General features: G+C 38.9%; 1 protein-coding gene across 2 annotated transcripts in view; it reads left to right on the top strand.

Annotated features, from left to right (window-relative positions):
- Nucleotides 1–20,799, top strand: part of LOC124711222 (protein transport protein Sec24A) — a 144,627-nt gene that overhangs the window by 74,338 nt on the left and 49,490 nt on the right. For both annotated transcript variants that reach the window (XM_047241181.1, XM_047241182.1), the window contains exons 12-14: nucleotides 2,390–2,547; nucleotides 18,421–18,646; nucleotides 20,493–20,646. In XM_047241181.1, the coding sequence (XP_047097137.1) occupies nucleotides 2,390–2,547; nucleotides 18,421–18,646; nucleotides 20,493–20,646 (538 nt within the window). The remainder of the gene's footprint in view (nucleotides 1–2,389; nucleotides 2,548–18,420; nucleotides 18,647–20,492; nucleotides 20,647–20,799) is intronic.

Here is a 20,799-nt window from a genome sequence, read left to right as displayed (position 1 = left end):
TACAATTAAATTTTTATTCTTCATTCGTTACTGGCTGGTTTTCATCACTGTGCCTCTTGTTCCTTACCCATTATTGTGCTCTTTCATTCCATCTATGTTGGATTTGATTTAATTTTGGGAGAACTGAAGGGTGATCTGTTTAATTGTTAAAAAATCATTCAACATCCAAAATCACATAAAATATTTATTTTTTAATCAAGCCATCTGGTTTCAACAGACTATGCTGTCGTCTTCAGGTCTTAAAATTTGTTGTTGTAAAACATGTTCATTTTACGCTTTTCTGCGTACTCTGTCTGTTGTGTTGTGATGCTGCCTACTAGCCACTCTTCTTCGCTCGCTCAATAAAAATTTTTAATGTGTTACTTTAGTTTTATATTTTGAGTGAATGCTGTGCGGAGGAATAAAAAGATGAATATAACTGGACTTTGAAAGTGTCATATTTGGTGTTTACACACACACACACACACACACACACACACACACACACACACACACTTACTTACCTACCTACCACGAAAATAGTCTTTTTCTTCTTCTTGTTCATCCTGGCTTCTTGAGATCTCTTGTGAAGAGACACGATACAAGAAGTTCCGTAGTGGTGTAGGACAATCAATGAAGTTGCACAACTGTTAATAGTTTAGCTTTTGAAACTACCAGGTTATTGGCATGTATGGAAAGAAAGGCATATATGGAAAGAAAAACGCTCTCATACTCTCATGCGGTCAGCAAACTTCGTGTAACATTTTGTGTATGTAATGGGCCTTACTACGTCATAGTTTTAATGAATTAAGCTGCTTTACAGTGTTGCTAGGCAATGTGATCAACAAGGTGATAAATGTCTCAGTTAAAACTAGACCTCGATATTTTGAATAAACTTTCGGTTAATTTTTTAAAATCAAAATCAGCACTTCTCTCAAAATTAATTTCCAACTTTGTGCATTAAGTCCAAATGCATTTGCAACTATTGTACTCGATTTACTGGACTGCTCGATCATGCTTTGGCATGTAACGTATTTCAAATTGAGGATGCAGGTTTCAGTTTTCCCTAATGGGCTAAAAGATTCTTTTGTAATTAAGAGTTTGAAGATTGCGTTATTGTGAGAAAAGGAATTTTTGGTGTTGAAACCAGCAAGATTTTGAGAAGTATGATGGGACAAATATTTTGTCAGAACAATGAAACACCATGTGTTGTACCTTCATACTGCACTAACAGCTTGTACGACCACAGATCTGTACAATTCTGTTCACGGTCCAAATTTCTTATTTCAGACAGGGTGATAATGATGAACTTGATTCACTGATCAGAGGGTAGATTTGCTTAAGGGATACAAATTCCCTTTAGAACTTACTGGTAAAGCAACTTTCATGCAAGCAGTAAATGTGGACATTGTCAAATGTCTACAGTTGTCCTGAATGCAGTTTGTCCTCAGTTTTCAAATATAGTGTTTTCAGACAATAAAAAACTGTTGCCAGATTGTCAGCATGATATTCCAGAAGAAAACTTTGTAGTTATGGCAATATTTCCTTTTGAAAACCTTTCAAATGTATGGTTATAGAAATTTTTTCTTTAATTGGGTTCATTTAATAGATTTGATATGTAAATGTTTCTTTTTTCCATTCTTCTTCTTGTTCTTCTTTTCTGAAATGTTTCTGTACATAAATGTGATGTACCACAGATAGGTAAGTTTTTGACATTCAACATAAAACTGAAAAATGAGGCAGTAATGCCTTTAAATACTTAAAGACAATCAGTAAATAAATAAATAAATAAATAAATAAGACAAAAATGGATGACTTGTGTGTTTCAGAAATAAATGGACAGCAATGAACACAAAAATTAGTGGAAAACAAAATTCAAATTGGCCTTAAAGTAAACCAATTTTGCCTTGTTCCTACATATAACATATCTCCTCTCAAATAATGTTCTGATCCTGTGGATGGATTTGCCACAAACAGTGCCACACTTCTCAGTGCTGTAGACGTTACTGAATGCAAAACACTGGTGTCAAATAGTGATCCAGCAGTGTATGTTACTTAGTCATTTTTGGTCAAATGCTGATGATGAAAATTCCTTTCATCACCTAGATTCAAACTGCTTTCATCAGAGTAGAGTTTGTTTGTGTTCTCAGCTGTTGTGGTAGGTATTTTTGATATGCCTTCAAAGCATACTTTACTTTGTTTTTGGTCAACCAATATTTGTTAAGATTTTTGACAAATCAATTTTTCACTCCTGAGTGTGTCACACTTGTAACAACCGACATGATTGAAGGTTTTGGAGGGATTATTAATTACAGTTAGTTACTGAGGCTGTCACAAAGCAATTCATCTTCTTTTTCACGATATGTTTGTGTTCTTAAGTATGTAAACTGCATGAAATTTATGGTTGCAGATGTTTTCCTGCCATGTCCTGACAATCTGCTCGTCAACCTTGCCGAATGTCGAGAGCTCGTGAGAGACCTGTTGCAGCAGCTGCCTCAGAAATTCTCGGTGTCTCATGAAAGCCAATCAGTGCTGGGTGCTGCCCTGCAGGCTGCCCACAAGTTAATTGTAAGAAACACATACAAGTCAGTCTTTCTTCTGGGTGTAGTTCTCTGCAAAAGCGTTTGTGCTGTCATGTATATTACTGTCAATTAGTGTACGTTTGATACTTGGTGGCTGATAAAATATTCAATTTTGTTGTCAGAGTATTGTTTAGATGCTCTGGAATTGATTCCACAAGTTTGTGGTGGTGAAGTGTGTAACCTTTGATATTTGTTTTAACCAAACAATTGGAGTACAAAAACCACACATTATTTTCTATTGGGTATTAGCTATTTTTAAAAAAAGGACTGAAGAAAAGTTTAGCAGAAGTTCAAACAAGCACATTCCATAGAGTAATTTCCAACTTCTATTGAATTGCAGGTGTGCTGATGCAGGGACAAGGCCTTGTTTTTGTGAAAATCACTTGCTTTGTATGCTGCCATTATAGTGTGTCTACGTGTGTTCACAGTTCTTTCAACATTCTCATCATAGTGCCAATTTAAAATTTTTGTTACTTGCTTAATCAGTGGAGTATGCTCTTTGCAAACAGATCAGAAAGTAGTAAAATACCTCTCGAGCAGTAACCAGTTTTCTATCAACATTGCCACTGGAGCAGTTGCAGCTCTTAATTTTGCACAGTGTGTTTAGTTTAGATTCTTTGCTAATGCTTCTACTAAGAAATGAAAGTAGATAGTTTTGACTATGAAGAATTCTGATGTGTAGATTTCTTTACTTATTTTGTTATGTAAAAGTGATGGAAACATACGGACTTCGTTGTGGTGTAAATTTTAACACTACACTATGTGATCAAAAGTATCTGGACACCCCCAAAAACTTATGTTTTTACTATTAGGTGCATTGTGCTGCCACCTACTGCCAGGTGCTCCATAACAGCGACCTCAGTAGTTATTAGACATCGTGAAAGAGCAGAATGAGTCACTCCACGGAACTCACGTACTTCGAACGTGGTCAGGTGATTGGGTGTCACTTATGTCATATGTGTGTACGCAAGATTTCCAAACTCCTAAACATCCCTTGGTCCAGTGTTTCTGATGTGATAGTAAAGTGGAAATGTGAAGGAACACGTACAGCACAAAAGCGTACAGGCCAACTTCGTCTGTTGACTGACAGACCGCCGACAGTTGAAAAGGGTAGTAATGTGTAATAGGCAGCCATATATCCAGACCAGCACACAGGAATTCCAAACTGCATCAGGATCCACTGCAGGTACTATGACACTTAAGCAGGAGGTGAGAAAACTTGGATTTCATGATCAAGCAGCTGCTCATAAGCCACATATCATGCTGGTAAATGCCAAACGACACCTCGCTTGGTGTAACGAGTCTAAACATTGGATGATTGAACAGTGAAAAACATTGTGTGGAGTGACAAATGTGGCGATCTGATGGCAGGGTGTGGTATGGTGAATGCCTGGTGAATGTAGTCTGCCAGCATATGTAGTGCCAACAGTAAAATTCGGAGGCGGTGGTGTTACGGTGTGGTCGTGTTTTTCACGGAGGAAGCTTGCACACCTTGTTGTTTTGTGTGGCACTATCGCAGGACAGGCCTACATTGATGATTTAAGCTTCTTGTTTCCCACTGTTGAAGAGCAATTTGGGGATGGTAATTGCATCTTTCAACATGATTGAGCACCTGTTCATAATGCATGGCTTGTGGTGGAGTGGTTACACGACAATAACATATCTGTAATGGACTAGCCTGCGCAGAGTGCTGACCTAAATTCTATAGAACACCTTTGGGATGTTTTAGAACTCTGACTTTGTGCCAGGCCCCACTGACCGACATCAATACCTCTCCTCAGTGCAGCACTCCGTGAAGAATGAGCTGCTATTCCACAAGAAACCTTCCAGCATCTGATTGAATGTATGCCTGCGAGAGTGGGAGTTGTCATCAATGCTAAGGGTGGGCCAATACCGTATTGAATTCCAGCATTACCGATGGAGGGCGCCACAAACTTGTAAATCATTTTCAGCCAGGTGTCCGGATACCTCTGATCACATAGTGTAGGAGTAGGCTTCTTAGCAGTGAACTGCCAGTGCTTTCCCATGCATCTTTATTGTTAAGGAAAGCAGACACACCTGTGTCTAACTAAAATTTAATTGATTTTGAGACCTTTTAATTGGATTAAAAAATTGTTCTGCTGCCTGTGTTCCATAGCAGCAGATTTCTGCGACACGGAGATGCGAACCTTCGCTCGTGCGGGCTGTAATGGTAATGTTGACACGACATGCACTTGTTGGTAGCTTTGGTATTGCCATCCACCTGACACAATATATGAATATGACATTGCCTACCAGACTGGAAACATTGTGCATCCTGGCAAGGTGAAGCATATGTATCATACAATGAGAAGCACTGAGAACGAGACGTCCTGACTGCACGTGTAGAACACTGCGAGCACCACGAACTGAAAGTTATTACCTCTGCGTCTAGAATTAGTTTCAATATGCCTCCCTTATCATTTCTGAGTAGGCCTCACAGTTCATTACTCTAATACACATTTCTATGTATACCATAATTAAGTATCTTCCGGTAAAGCTATAAATCTGTTTTAAACTTCACATTCATTCTTTAATATATCATTCACTCCCTAGAGTCCTCCTCTACTTATCAACTTCTATACTTTCAATAGATATTACGTCTATATATACTACTTACATCCCACTATCCTTAAATTCATCAGAGACTTCATTGCACTGACATTGCTTAATGATCAACCTGACTAATTCTACTTTAGTTTACTTTCTTTGCTCATGCCTCTCTTTTACTTATCCATTACTCATTACTACTTTATATCTAAAAACGAAGGTGATGTAACTTACCAAACGAAAGTGCTGGCATGTTGATAGACACACAAACAAACACAAACACACACACAAAATTCAAGCTTTCGCAACCAACGGTTGCTTCATCAGGAAAGAGGGAAGGAGAGGGAAAGACGAAAGGATGTGGGTTTTAAGGGAGAGGGTAAGGAGTCATTCCAATCCCGGGAGCGGAAAGACTTACCTTAGGGGGAAAAAGGACAGGTATACACTCGCGCGCTCGTGCGCGCGCACACACACACACACACACACACACACACACACACACACACACACACATTGTAAAGGCCAAATGTCTGCTTTTTTGTGTGTGTGTGTGTGTGTGTATACCTGTCTCCCCCCCCCCCCCCCCCACCAAGGTAAGTCTTTCCGCTCCCAGGATTGGTATGACTCCTTATCCTTTCCCTTAAAACCCACATCCTTTCGTCTTTCCCTCTCCTTCCCTCTTTCCTGATGAAGCAACCGTTGGTTGCGAAAGCTTGAATTTTGTGTGTATGTTTGTGTTTCTATCAACATGCCAGCGCTTTCATTTGGTAAGTTACATCATCTTCGTTTTTAGATATATTTTTCCCACGTGGAATGTTTCCCTCTATTATATTCATTACTACTTTATAATCGTTCGTTATGTATGTGCACCTCTTCTTATGTATATTCGATGTAGGACCGTCATAACTCCCCATATGTGTGCGCTTGATACCCTATGTACACACATTTTCCCCTACACCACCTGGCGCTTCTCACATCATGACAGGCTATGTCTTATATAATTTAATGTTTGTGTAGAAGTGTATATTTGTGTATATGTGGATGTGTGTTTGTGTAATCTGATTGGAAAAAATAGATGTGGTTGTTAGGATTGAAGAAGAGAGAGAAGATAGCCCCCAAAGACAGAAAAACCCTTCCCACCCCCTTTCCCCAGGATCCCTACCTCTCAGGTACTTGAGTGAGAAGCTGGAGGAGTTTTGGTGTTAAATCATCTCCTACAGAACGGACTTATCCCACCTTCACTCTTTGAGGTCCCTGAAGGAAATCCTAGCAGCCCTATGGAAACGGCAAATGAAGAAGAATCAGGCACTTGTTTGTGAGAGTTATTTGAAAAGTGTGATGTGTGTTTTGTGTTAGTCATGATTTATCTGTTCTTTTAAATCAAGCTTTTAGCTACAATACCCACCTCTTTCAAAATTTATACAAACCCTCCCATCTGTTTCACATCTCATAAAAGGTATAAAATTCTCTATACAAAATAGAAAAGTTATACACTTCAGTACAATTGTTCAGTCAATCACATCATATTATATCTTCCACAAAAGTAATACTCTATTCAATTTATTTTGTCTAGACATCACTTTCTTTTAAGCAGTATGATTATAGGATAGTTTAGATTTTAAAGGAATTCGGTGCTGGAAAACTGTTTTGGAGGAAACTTTTGAATACTCCACACAATCATCAATAGTTCTTTTTAGGTAGCTGTGTAATTTAGTTCGTGCTTATTTAGGCTTCAGCTAGCAAAAGCTATGGTTCTGTGTTCTACATTACTCGGATCCCATTACTCTCCTTGGAAAAGTTCGGCGGTAATACCGTAATCAGATGCATCTGTCAAAATTTTAAACGGTTCGCCCATAACTGGATGATGTAATATGGGTGCCTCAAGCAGTGCTCTTGTAACATTTTCAAATGCATCATTTGCACCTTGAGGCCAAGTCCACGGTACTCCCTTTTTTAATAATCGTATAATTCTTGGGTCATTTAACTCCTGCCCTTGTACGTACTGTCGATAGTATCCGGCCATACCTATAAATCCTTTTAATTGTCTTACATTTCTGGGGTGCGGACATTCTTTGATAGCTTTTATGCATTCAGGGTCTGGTTTAATTCCCTCTGCCCCTACAATGTGCCCTAAGAACTTAAGTTCCAGGCACGCAAAAAACGATTTTGACAGCTTCCCCGTAATACCGTTCTCTTTAAATTTTTTCAGAGTGTTGCACAAAGTTAGTGTTCCTCCCAAGTAGCTGATATTATTAGGATATTGTCTACATATATTACCAAATCCTTCAATAAGTTTCTCCCTAGTGCTTCATCTAACACACGTATAAATACGGACACAGAGATATTAAATCCAAATGGCAATACATTGAAATGATATGATTTTCCATCAAATAAAAAGGCTGTATACTTTTTGGATTCTGGATGTAATTTTATCTGCCAACATCCAGCAGTCAAATACATAGTGCTAAAGAATCTTGCCTTTTCAAATTTGGATAACAGTTTGTCGATATTAATCGGCCGGTCCCTCTCCATCTCTATATGTCAGTTCAATGTATGAGCATCTAAGACTAATCGTAGCCTGAAGCTTTCTTCACCACTACCAGAGGATTATTCATTACACTGGAATTTTGTTCTATAAAATTATCATCAATCATTTTGTTAATCTCATCCTGAACTGCTTCCTTCAAACTCACTGGTTTTGGATACGTTTTGCAAAAGAATGGAGTGTCATCTTTGATTTTGAACTTACAAATATAGTCGCTGATATTCCCTGGACAATTCGAAAATACCACTTCATACTCCATTAAAATTTTTTACAAATCTCGTCTTTGTTGATCGGTTAATATTAGAGAGTTATTAACTATGTCTTGTATATCAGTTCAATGTGTTCCTTGATCAACATTATCAATTTTTAGCGATAATTGTGCTGTAGCTGTTAATCGCAGACACTGGCACTCTGTTGTTTGTTCCTTAAAGTGACTATTTATCACAAAAAGTGTCCAGCATCTACTGTCCCCTTTACCAAAACAAAGATGATGTTCATCAAAGCTTAAGATGACTTTAAACTCTAACAACCAATCTAAACCAAACAGTATGCCTCTATTAATATTTTCTACTATCAACAGCATTTGACAAAATAACATATTTCCAATACTGCAGTTCACTTGAGTTTTGTATTTTAGAAGTTTACTTTTTGTTCCAGTTATCTCGATTATGTATACTCCAGTCACTGGCAATAACAGTAAGTGCTGTTTATTCTGTATTGAGTTAAAAAATGTGTTTGAGATGAGTGATACCTCACTTCCCAAATCTATAAATATGTTAACCTTGGAATTTTTTACTGTCCCTGCTATTACAGGTTGTGGGTTATTAGTAGCTAAGCTTGGATCTTCAAATAACAACCTCCTTTGTGGGTATTTTGTGCATAAAGTTAACATACTTATATGGAATACGGCCTCCTAATGTATTTCCGTGACCTGGGCCCCGGTCCTGGATCCAGGTCGAACGACGTTTTCCTCATTACTACTAATTACGGGTTGGTTACCGCAACAAGGTACTACATTCTACTTTGTGTTTTTTGGTTACTTGGTACAAATTCTTGAGAAGTTACTGGATCTAAATTTGAATGTGGATGCTTCTTTTGATAATTACCATTACAACTTTTCTTATTACACTGGTGTGCTTTTGCTAAGTTTGCCTCATGCCTTTTAAAATTATTCCTGCTATTCTTTTTTATAGTTCGAACTTTCACTTTGGTATAAAGTTTCGTTGCGGTCATTAGTTATTGCATCAACAGAAGACAGCAACTCTTCTACCATTTTCCTACCACTATTATAAGATGTCTTTTCTTGCATAGATGGGCAATCGTGTAATTAAAATATGTACCAAACCCTGTTCTTCCATTGGCTTATCTAAATACTTTGCTTGTGTTAAATGCCAATCGAAATATTTCCTCACAGTACCCCAAGTATTATTGTAATATTTTGTGTCTCATATATCTGATATCAACTTTTCTTGAGCACTGGCAGACCAGAATTTCTCTTTAAATTAATTTTGAAAGTCCTCCCAAGAGGAAAAATTCTCAATATTTACTGTACCCCATTCTGAGACTTCCCCTAGAAGGTACCCCACAGCAAATTCGATCTTCTTAGTATCTTCCCAATTTGGTAATGTTTTGTTAAACCTTTTTAAGAAATGGGTTGGATGTACATCTCTGTCTGGCTTAAATTTAGGCAATTGTCTAGATAACCCTGAATTAGCTTTGCTAGTTAATACAATTTTAGGTGAAGATACCCTTTTTCTACTTTATCTTGGATAAGCTTAATCTCTTTCCACAGGTCATCCGTATCCTTCCTGGTATCGTTAAGTTCAGAAGAAGGAATAAAGGAATAGGCGATACATTCCCAGATGTTATTCTATCAGTAACTTTTTGATCTATAATTTCCTCAAATTGTTCCTCCAAACTAATTACATTTACATTATCAGAGTTAGCTATTTTTTCTTTGAAATTTCTTTCTTCCTTCATTATCTACCCATTTATTGACACCTTCAAGTTGTGATTGAATGACTGGCATTAACTCATTCTGTTGATCTACTCTCTCTTACAAAGTATACAACCTGTGCCTTACATCATTATCCTTAATACTGTACACTCTTTCAAAGGATCTTAACTTTTGGATAAGTTCAGATCCTACACTATTACATTTGTTCTCAATGTTAAGTTCTAACCTTTTTTACAAATCCTGAAAGGTATCATTTTGTTTCTGACTAAGGCCGGTAAACGTATGATTTATGTGAGTAGTCGAAGAGTTCGTCAACTCATTCTTTAGATCTACCTTTTAAATCCCCTACTTTAGTACTTATAGCGTCGAACTCAGTCATCAAAGCGCCCATGCCTTCACGCAGATTACTAAATTCTTCACTTTGAGAGTCGACCTTGGACTTAAGAAACCTAAATTTGTCATTTGAATATTTAGAGTTTCCCTCTGAGCATTTAAAGCTTCATTCTGAGTATTTAATTGAGAATTTATTAAGTGTAGTTCTTTACTTAGTCGCGCTTTGAGCTTTGATTAAATTTACCAACTCAGCCCAGTCAAGCACTCCTTTGCTAATTTTCATGGTCATAGCTGGGTCTTGAGTTTCCCCAGCCTGTTGTATATTTTCCATGCTCTTGTATGCTTTAGCTCTCGTAAGCATTTAAAGCCATCTTTAAATATGTTAACAACACAAATAAAGTTCACTCAACAGTATCTTATACCACTTCGTACTAAAGTAATAAAGTTTTGTATCACGCTCACCCGACGTAGAATTCTCATAGTGTAGGTGAGCGGAGTTGGAGGCAGGTCACATGCGTGAACAGTAGTTGGTGCCAGCGGCATCGGATTTAGTACATTGGTTTCCGCATCTGCGTCCCCGCGACATGTGTGAGAGCAGTAATTCCCCACACTGGATCTTCTTGGTTGAAGCATTCTATGCGTATTTCTCATAGACAAATACGTCAAAATCTTCTTTGCTGTTTAATCATTGTGAATTTGTCATGTCTTCACCATTTTTCATTCAAATTTTGCTCCATTAGATACTTGAACATATTCCAATGTCTCAGAGTAAATTCCTTTTCGTATTATGTTTGGTTGCTAGGGCAACATGCAACAGCAGCTTTTCTTGTTTTTGACTGAAAATTCCTGTTTTTTCCCACACAGGTTGCCAAGTTCCAATGTTTTGATGAGTTAAAGTGTGAGTGTGGGTCTGGGTTATACTGATTTATTTCCCCAAATGACATTCCAGTTCTTTACAAGATGACTTACTTGGGGTTTGCAGCCACTCTTCTTTACTGGGTAGCTGGCTGCTGAAAATTCTCTTGATTTCTTCTCCATTGAATAACGCTAGGTACAGGAACTTCAAAGCCTCTTTCTACTAGTGAAATAAGTAGCCATACAAACTTTACATTTCGTCAATCAACGATGTATTTGACTTTCAAGCACAATAAAATTCATCAGTTTCATCATAATATGTAACTTCAGTAATTCTCTCAAACAGTAGTATGTTGGAAACAAATTGATTTACATTCAAAAGAAAGTCCGCTTAGACACCATGACTTTCAGAAAAGGAGATTGAAAAAACGTCTTGCCTCTAACAAGGCTGAGTCAAGAGTCTATATGAGAAAATTTTCAACTGTTCTCGTTTCACATAACAATAGTCAGGGACACAATAAGCACAAAGCTGCATATAGATTCCATGATTCTTCCATACACACTCACTACCACATCTGTGGATTGCCCGACAGGTACTTGTTGGTGCCGTTCGACTGCCGCGTCTAGTTTTTTCCTGCAACTTATTTTAAACCTGCACACACACAAACTTGTGATGCGCAGTAGGTAGGATTTTACCATCCCACACTCATATCTAGAATAGTGTGTGTTCAAGATGGTAGAAGGCTGAGTGGTACTAGAATTTACACAGAAATTCTCAGATCACTACAACAATCACGACATTTGACTCATGCGGTGCTTGTGCAAGAGGTGCACGATTGGCCGGGAAACTATAAACTAGCAACCACAACAATCTGCTGCTGTGCTTAAAATTTGACAATTTAGTGAAACACGAGGATGTAACATTAAGTTCTATCATCTTGTAAACTATTGTTTGCAATAACAGTTCTCACACATGTATGAATACCATATACAAACATTTATGATGCTTCTGAAGTAAACATTTTTTGATTGAATGCAGGTCAATATTTTATTTGGTTATCGGGGAAACTGTAATGATTTACCAGTTGGTTTGCAAATGAGAAATTTGGTCACTGTTAAAGTATTATAGTACCGGGTTAAAACAGAGTGACCTTTTAATCAGCTATATAACAAGGTGATGACATTCAGGTGAAGCAAGAAACAACATTAATCCAGAATTAAATGTCTAAATAATTAAATAAATTGTATTAAACTGACTGTAATTGTTAACACCAGAAGAAATTACAGCTGCAAGACCAGTTGTGGAGATGATGCTGAAAGACATCACTACATCACAGGATGAGCAGAAGTTTGAGAACTGAACTGAATTGTGATTGTGATCTCTTATTTATGCGTTAGTTGGCATTTTCACACATGATTGGCACCGTAGAAGCTATTGCAGTCAGTATTTTTCAGTTGCTCAAGCACAGCACTGCACAGGTGGTGGAGGGGAACAGTGACATCAGCTCAGCTGAGAAGCAGGGAGAAGGGAGAAGTGACGAAAGCAAATTTCGTCCTGTTGGCAACCAAGGGACTTTGTATCACACACTTTGGCTTTTTATGAACGTACACCACATTCAAACTACAGTTTGTCTGAACCCATTTGAGTTGACTTTAAAACCGAACAAATGTGCAACAATAGTATACATTTCTGCAGGAGATGGTGAACGTCTAGATAGGGGCCAGTAGTGTACTTAAGTGTTTCCTGCAACAGTGTTTCCTATGCTCACTGTAATGTTTGATGAAATGAAAGGGGGTGGGTCAGTTGCTGGTTCTACACAGCCACTGAGAGTGAAGTGAGCAGATGATATGTATGGAAGCAAGAAACATTGTAACATTCTCACGTCAGTATAGAAGCGAAATCTGATATATTTGACAAAAAACAGCTGTGTTATCAAGTCCCACTGTAACCACTGCTTCAGAAACCTTAGTATATTCAGAGGGAACAACCAAATATTTGTGACAACAGAGATATAAATTCACAGTTGGATTATTAGGAGGGTGGTGATTAAAAATAGTTATACCCCATATGATAAGCTTAAAGGTGGTGGTGATGAAAATTAATGTTAACCATTTTCTTTATTTTATTTCTCACTGTGTTATCAAATTGTAGGCAATCAATAAATGGCCTACAGTTAGAAAAGGTATAATGCTAACGTTTTAGGCAGGTACTTTATGCCAGTAAGACAGTTTGTAATTTTGATTAGTCAGAATTTATTACAAATAAATTTTTCTCAAGGAACCTCATAAAAAGGGGGGAGGGTTGTCTTATATTCAGAGTCATCTTATACTCAGGTAAATACAGTATGTTGAAATGCCAGGCTGTGAAGGCTTAGAACAATATTTTCTTTGAGAGCGCAGGTGTGAAATGAGATGTTTCCGTGATTTGTCTTGCTGGAAACCAGTGTCTCAGTCGAGCAGTTTGTCTGCCGATTATATTTCCACAGCTCCCTTGGCCATTGAATCCCAGTAGGATGAAGCTGTGTCTAGTATCTTAACTTCCCTGTTATGTGTGGAACAGTCAATGGAAATAGTGTTAAGCTGCTGCAGATTTCTTGGTCTGTAGTAGAAGTGTGTGCTGCTGGTGTTCAGTGCAGTGTTTTTACAATGCATGTTGTTTGTCCTATGTACCTTTTATTGCACTCCCAAGGAATTTCGTTCATACTCACCTTTTGTAAAAGCTGATCATTCTTCACAGATCCCAAAAGAGCTGCTATCTTGGCCAGTGTGAGGTTTTCTTAGTGAGTGGAAGGTAGATCACACCAATTTTATGCTGCTCCAGTACACTCTGTAGGATGTCAGTGTCAGACATTACATGTGCCCTGTGTGCTAAAGTTTTAAGTACACTCATAATTTGCGAAGTATAATGGCAGCCTATAAATATAAATTGCTATGAGTGGGCTACAGTAAACACCATGTCCTAAAAACCCAGCTTCCTTTCATCATAGTAATACATCTGGAATTGGTAGACCACCATTCATTTCCTGACCCATTGTAAACTGAACACCAGTAGCATTGTATTAACACTGGCCATTCCGTGGACAACAGGAAAAGTAAGGTACTGGCCACAGACTCGTAGTACTGGGATTCAGTGGTCAAGGAAGCTGTGAAAATATAATTAGCCGACAACCTGCTCAACCAAGCCAAAGGTTTCCAGCAAAACAAATCATGGAAACACCTCATTTCGTGTCTGCGCTCTCAAAGGAAATGTTGTTATAAGTCTTCACTGTCTTGTGTTCCAACATATACACCCTCTGCAGTAAGCAATCAAGTAGATCGCAAGGACTGTAGATTTGCTGATTCTGCCCATGCTTTGTTTTGTTAGAGGCATAAGCTTTTATCTCTAACTGATGCTCTTGTTTCCAACGGTGTTATCTGTGATGCATGCATGTTTAGTCAATAGTGTAAAGTGCTTTAAAACTGTTGCTAGTGACTCACCTTCAGAACAGCTAAAAGGTTGTCAGCCAAAATATCACTATAAGAGTTAATACTATCCCAGATGCACTCCCAAAAGATGATGCAATATCATACGTGTAGTCATCGTTTTTATTCTTGTAAATACATACTGTACTTCAGTAAATCATAAAACTTATACAGTGATTTGTCTCAGATTTGTCAGACACACAAGCATAGCAGATTGTTACTGCTTGTTCCCAAGTTACCAAAACTGTGTAGGCCTGTGAAAGTGGAGGCTAAATGCAAAATAGGATTGGAGAAATAAAGCATTGTTAATATGTGACTTGCTGGTTTAAGGCTCAGTTATCCATCTTATTTATGATTGTAAGTAATGTAATGAGTGGAGGTAACAACTCACTGTGTAGTTGAGGTGTTGAGTTGTCAATGAGCACGTAAAAAAAGGCAGAGAATGTTGCTAAGCTTATGGTTGAATCCTCCTTCAGAGTTAACTGTAGGCAAGTGTGTGTGTGTGTGTGTGTGTGTGTGTGTGTGTGTGTGTGTGTGTGTGTGTGTGTGCGCACTGAACTGGTTTTGCACATGTCTTGCACACGGACAGGACGAATGTAATAACGGGCTACGCACCACACACAACTCAGCATGCCTGTAGCCAGAACAAGGTCACCAGTGCCACAGTCCTATCCTGTACACCTGCTGCCTCTCCCCCCGTTTTCAGCAACCGTTCTTCAACCCTTCCTCCCACTCCCCATTCCCTTTCTCATTTCACATGACACAAGCCCCCATCCCATCCAATAGCTGCAGTGCCAGCACAATGAAGTCCGACAGGAGTATATAGTCTCCTGCGCGCACACACACACCCCGCAGGAGACTATATACTCCTGTCGGACTTCATTGTGCTGGCACTGCAGCTATTGCCTGGGATGGGGGCTTGTGTCATGTGAAATGTGAAAGGGAATGGGGAGTGGGAGGAAGGGTTGAAGAACGGTTGCTGAAAACGGGGGGAGAGGCAGCAGGTGTACAGGATAGGACTGTGGCACTGGTGACCTTGTTCTGGCCACAGGCATGCTGAGTTGTGTGTGGTGCATAGTCCGTTATTACATTCGTCCTGTCCGTGTGCAAGACATGTGCAAAACCAGTTCAGTGCACCCAACCAGCCTATATTGCTGCAGTCCTGTTATAAGAATATCCAGTCCTGCCAGAGGCAGGGCCACCTGTGCGATATCACTCGCATCATACTTAAGCTGCACAGCATTTATATGGACATAGTGACCAACCAGCTGTCCACCCAGATCAATTGCATCTTACAAATTGTGGCCAAGAGCAGAGTTGTCCACCGCTTGGCAGAATACACTGCTGAGCGTGATGTGCTCTAGTCCAGTATCTGCAGTTTCAACCCATGCCATTTGAATCCCTCTCCCCATCGGCAGCTTCTCTTAATTACATCAATGGGAATTGTTTTTGTAACACATCCTTCATTCCCATTATCCTCCTGGTCTCTTATATCCACTAGCCCCATGTCCCACATCCTCCTTCACCCCTGCCCACACCTGCCTTCACCCCTGCCCACACCTGCCTTCACCCCTGCCCACACCTGCCTTCACCCCTGCCCACAGCATTAGCATTAGCATTTGCACAGCATTAGCATTTTTTATTTCTAATCTGTAAAGGTTTCTCATTTTAGTGTAATTTTCCTTGTCCCTATCACTGTTATGAGATTTGTCTTTAATAATCATCAGTAGTATTCTGAGTTTGTTAAGTTGTGGGGTGTACCACTTGTTAGTATTTTGTTGCTTATGAGTAATATTACTCTGGTACCTTTTGGTTACCAAGGGGCATGTCATTTCTATTATATGCTTGATCTCTGTCAGGAAATTCCAGAAGAGTTGCTAAATTGAGTATGCTAATATTATAAGCCTTATTCAGTTTATTCACCATTGACCACTTACAGCGGAATAGGTCTGAACATTAAATATACAATTAACAACAACTTTACAGTAAAGTTTTTACAGTTTAATTCCTTTTCTTTTAGGAATATCCTGCCTTCACCCCTGCCCACACCTGCCTTCACCCCTGCCCACACCTGCCTTCACCCCTGCCCACACCTGCCTTCACCCCTGCCCACACCTGCCTTCACCCCTGCCCACACCTGCCTTCACCCCTGCCCTGTGACTGATCCTGTATCCACATGCTCTTCCCTGCAGTCTCCCCCTTCTCCTGATCTATCTCCCCCTTCCAATCCCGCATCTTCATGGCATAATACGCTTTGTCCAGCTCCGCCTGTGGTCAGAGCGAGCTCACTGGTGGCACACTACTGTAAGCTGCCAACATTCTTGCCACCAGTGTAATAGTGTGGATGGGGGAGGGGGGGGGGGGAGGTTGTACAGGCACTATTATATCCCAGGATGACCGCCTCTTTCTCTCTAGGTACAGGGCGATGGATTGCGTAATACCAGCAACTTGTATACTGTGGATTCAAAAATGCTCCATTAGTTGATACGTTCTTTATTCAATGAGTCAGTCATACAGGGGCTGTTGCAAGTGACTTGGGAGTTATGTGTTTACCCGCAGGCAGCAGTGACAGCTTCAGCAAGCATGCGGCGATGCACTTGGCTTGTGGTAGGGTGAGGACACTGAGGCAGCTTTGTGCTTCCTTGGCAATAGCAGTGCCAGTGGCCTTGTTAGTGTATTAGTGTAAAACAGACAGCCACTACCGTGGATGGTTAGGTGGGCAGTGTGCAAGTGCATAGGCTCCGTACCCGGGACTCCTGGTAGACACCTAGAGACCAGATGATGTCGCTCTGGAGGTGACCTTCACGATGGCCCTCGCTCGAGCCCCAGAAGCAGCAGGTGTAGCAGTGGCTCAGAAACCAGCAGTAACAGGTGAAGTGACAAAACATAGACTAAGCTGATAGACAGACACAGGACTATAGAGTGGCGTGGAGTAGGCCTTGGTGTCGGCAGTTGTCGAAGATGAGATACTGGAAGGGTCCCAGCGAAGATTACTTGTAGTTGCTATTCTGGTTTTCTTATGACAGGACATCACTTTTAATCACATATAGTGATGTAAAATGCCTGGGCATTTATAAGTTGAGGCAAATGCGCAGGATAAATGCCGTGGCAAATGCCCAAAGTTCAATTCCCAGGAACTAATGCAATTTAAAGATTGATAAGCACCACTTACAAAAAAAAATTAACCTGATATTTTGTATTGGAAAAGGTGTTTTGCAATACTGCTTCTTCAGTGATTGGGTAACCAAGTTGAAAAAGCTTCTTGAGAGTTAGGGGAGAGTTATTAGCGGACTAAATTGGACAGTAAACATAACTTTTTACATCTTTAATGAGGTCGATTCTCGGGGTAGTACATAATTAAAAAAAAGTGGCACTCAAGTTTAATAATAATTTTTGAAATGAGGTATAGTTAATGTTAAGTAGCTAGCCAGTAGGTAGTATTTTTACATATACTACACCACTGCAAAAAATAAAAAAAATAAAAAAATAAAATAAAAGTTGGTCTCAATCACTGTACCTAACTCAAGCACTTTTTTGTATTCTGGGGCACCTGAAACACTTTTTGATATGGTTTACATTTTTTTTTGGAAGGTGACAGTTTGTATTCCACAAAACAATATTTACAAGATAATCCTTTCTCTTTTAAATTGGAAATGTTGGTAGGACAAGTGGATGGTCTCCAGTGAGAACATTGTAGCTTTGATTCATATTGTAGCAGTGATATTTGTTTTTAAATCTAATATCTTTAGTGATTATTATGAAATTCGACAGATAATTTTGCAGTTTTTCATCAGCAGATAGCCACTCACATGGATTATCTTGATATTTTTGTTACATTTTTCTGAGGGAAAAGACAAAATTGTTGAATCCATTTGCTTTACATGCAAACATTATCATGCTAAACAATTCCCATCCAGTCTTAAGTCTTTATTGCCATTGTAGCAGCACTTCCTTTTTCAAAGCTAATGTGTGACAGAGTTGCAGCAGTTAATTTTATACCAATTATTTGTTAATAAGATGAAGTGCATTACTTACAACACAGAAATTATCTATTGCTTCTTCTTATATAGCAAATTAGCTCTAGAGCTTAACTGTATTGGTGTTGTGTACTAATGTTTCTATATTTTATGTTTCATTAGTCACCAACTGGAGGAAGAGTGACAGTTTTCCAGTCTTGCTTGCCAAATCAAGGGCCTGGTGCACTCACTCCTCGAGAGGATCCCAGTCAGCGAGCGGGGAAAGATGCTCCACATCTTAACCCTGCCACTGACTTTTATAAAAGGCTGGCTCTCGACTGTTCAGGGCATCAAGTTGCAGTTGATCTGTTTATTGTCAACAGCCAATACTGTGACTTAGCCACAATATGTGAGTAGCACCATTTTGTTTTTCCTGCTGTACAATTGCTTTCTCAAATAACTAAGTACATCCAGGTTAGTGTTAAAGGGTTGTCATCTTTGCGGAAATTGCATTTCAAAACCAGAGCAGGAACATAACAAATAAAATAAAAAAGAGCCATGAAGATTTGGGCTGAATGCCAGTTATTTACAGTTGTGGTGTGAATTGTCTGTTAAATCTTCTGGTTGAGTGTGTATGGCATGTGAATAAATTATTGAAAAGCAATCAATGTAATTTTTATTGTGATGTGAAGTATCAATCAGTAGTCTTGGTAGAGGATTGAAATCAAAGGGCAGTGTAAAAACAAACTGCAGAATTCACATAAGTGAAAACGTAGTGCCTTTGGAAAAAGATAATTAGTATTGCATAATCATTGCTGGTGTTAACATAATGCCAGAATGATTGTGCAAGTTTGGAGTCAGCATATTGGATTAAAGCGGAGGTGGTCACCAGATCGTAATATGTGCTGATAATATCAAGAATCTTGATGGACTTCAAAGAAAAAATAAATAAATAAATAAATAAATAAAATTGTGCACAGATGGGAGCTTCCATCACTCGTTTGTTTTTACTTGCAGCAATTTGATAGATACCACACTGTTCATACTACTAACAGAGGCTGCCACATGATTCCAGTTGAGGCTTTCCAAAAAGCAAAATTTTGGGATTGTGCCTATGCATTACTTATGTCATCAGATTATCATACTGAATAAGTAGTGCATGTGATGGTGTGTGATGCTGCAGGATATCATTGGCAAATACGGCTCCTGTTAGCGCCACATACTCTGAACAGCAGGTGGTGGTGATTTCCTTGTAGTAGAGCTGTTTAAAGTCACACACTCTATAAAATGTAATCATTATGAACTTACCACTTGTATAGTGATTAGCCATGTATGGACAATAACTACTGCTAAACATTCTGCAGAGGTTGTGGACCCACACTTCAAGAAAACAGGGAAGTCAGTGCACAAATAGTAAGATATTACTAACAAAAACACTTGAGCACATAATCTATGTACTTTAGTGTTTATTTGCTCCATGATGTAATGTACCAATTTTCTTACGGTACCTTGAGAACACGCTCTGTAGAACAGTGTCACTTAAAATGTAGCCAAACACTGCCCTTAAGTTATGTAAATACACAAAAAAGCGGTTTCCAACACATGTACTTTGGGCTGTCTGTGTGTTTTTTATCATCTGTGTTTTCTTAGGTTCACACTAACCTTGGATAGTTGGGAGCTTGCCCTAATTTAACAATAAGTGTGAAGGTACATATCTTCCCAGGTAGTACAGCAGTAACACTTTGTTGTTTTGACATTTTTGTTATGACTTAATTGTCCTGCGGATTACAGGTTATAAGTCAATAATATTTTGTTTCACTTTTATTTGTAAAGTAATCATCAGAACTGCGTTGCAATTAAATTGATAGAAAAAGTTTCTGCTTCTGAAGTGGAAGCAGGAACAGTCACAGTCACTAACAAAATCATAAGCTTTTAGGTTTGTTTGTTATTTGTGTTTCATTTTTGATTTCCCCCTTGATATGGTTCTGCTTCCTCTTCCTAATTCAGAGTCTTAAATGACTTCCGATTTTAATTATTCTTGTTTCCTTCATTGTGTTCCAGTTTTCACAAATATACAATTTTATGTAGCATCTCTGCACTGGATATATGATTGCTACTGACTGAAATCAGACTGGTGCAGAGGGATTCATTTAAATCAAAAATATATATTATTTGATGCACATGTGTAAGTCTTGCTTGCTCTGTTTCTATGATTAAAAATAACATACATTTCTGACCAAAATTATTTTTTTCAGCTGGAATTTCGAGGTTTTCTGGGGGTTGTATTCATCATTTCCCTCTTTTCAAAGCCTCAAATGTTCTTCAAGCAGAATATTTTCAGAGGTCACTGAAGAGGTACCTAACACGCAAGATTGGGTTTGAAGCGGTGATGAGAATCCGATGCAGCAGGTAACTCGCTATACTGCATCAAATTGTCCATGTTATTTTCTTACATCATATTATGCAGCCACCATGTACTCCTTCCCTGCACTCAAACTGTAGAATAAGTGCTGTAGTTGCCAAAAGGATGAAAGGAGAAAAAAACCTAAAGTCAGAGCTAAG

The sequence above is a fragment of the Schistocerca piceifrons genome, chromosome 8, assembly GCF_021461385.2.
Source record: "Schistocerca piceifrons isolate TAMUIC-IGC-003096 chromosome 8, iqSchPice1.1, whole genome shotgun sequence".
NCBI lineage: Eukaryota > Metazoa > Arthropoda > Insecta > Orthoptera > Acrididae > Schistocerca > Schistocerca piceifrons.
Note: the sequence above shows the minus strand (reverse complement) of the source record. Positions and strands in the feature narration are given on the sequence as shown.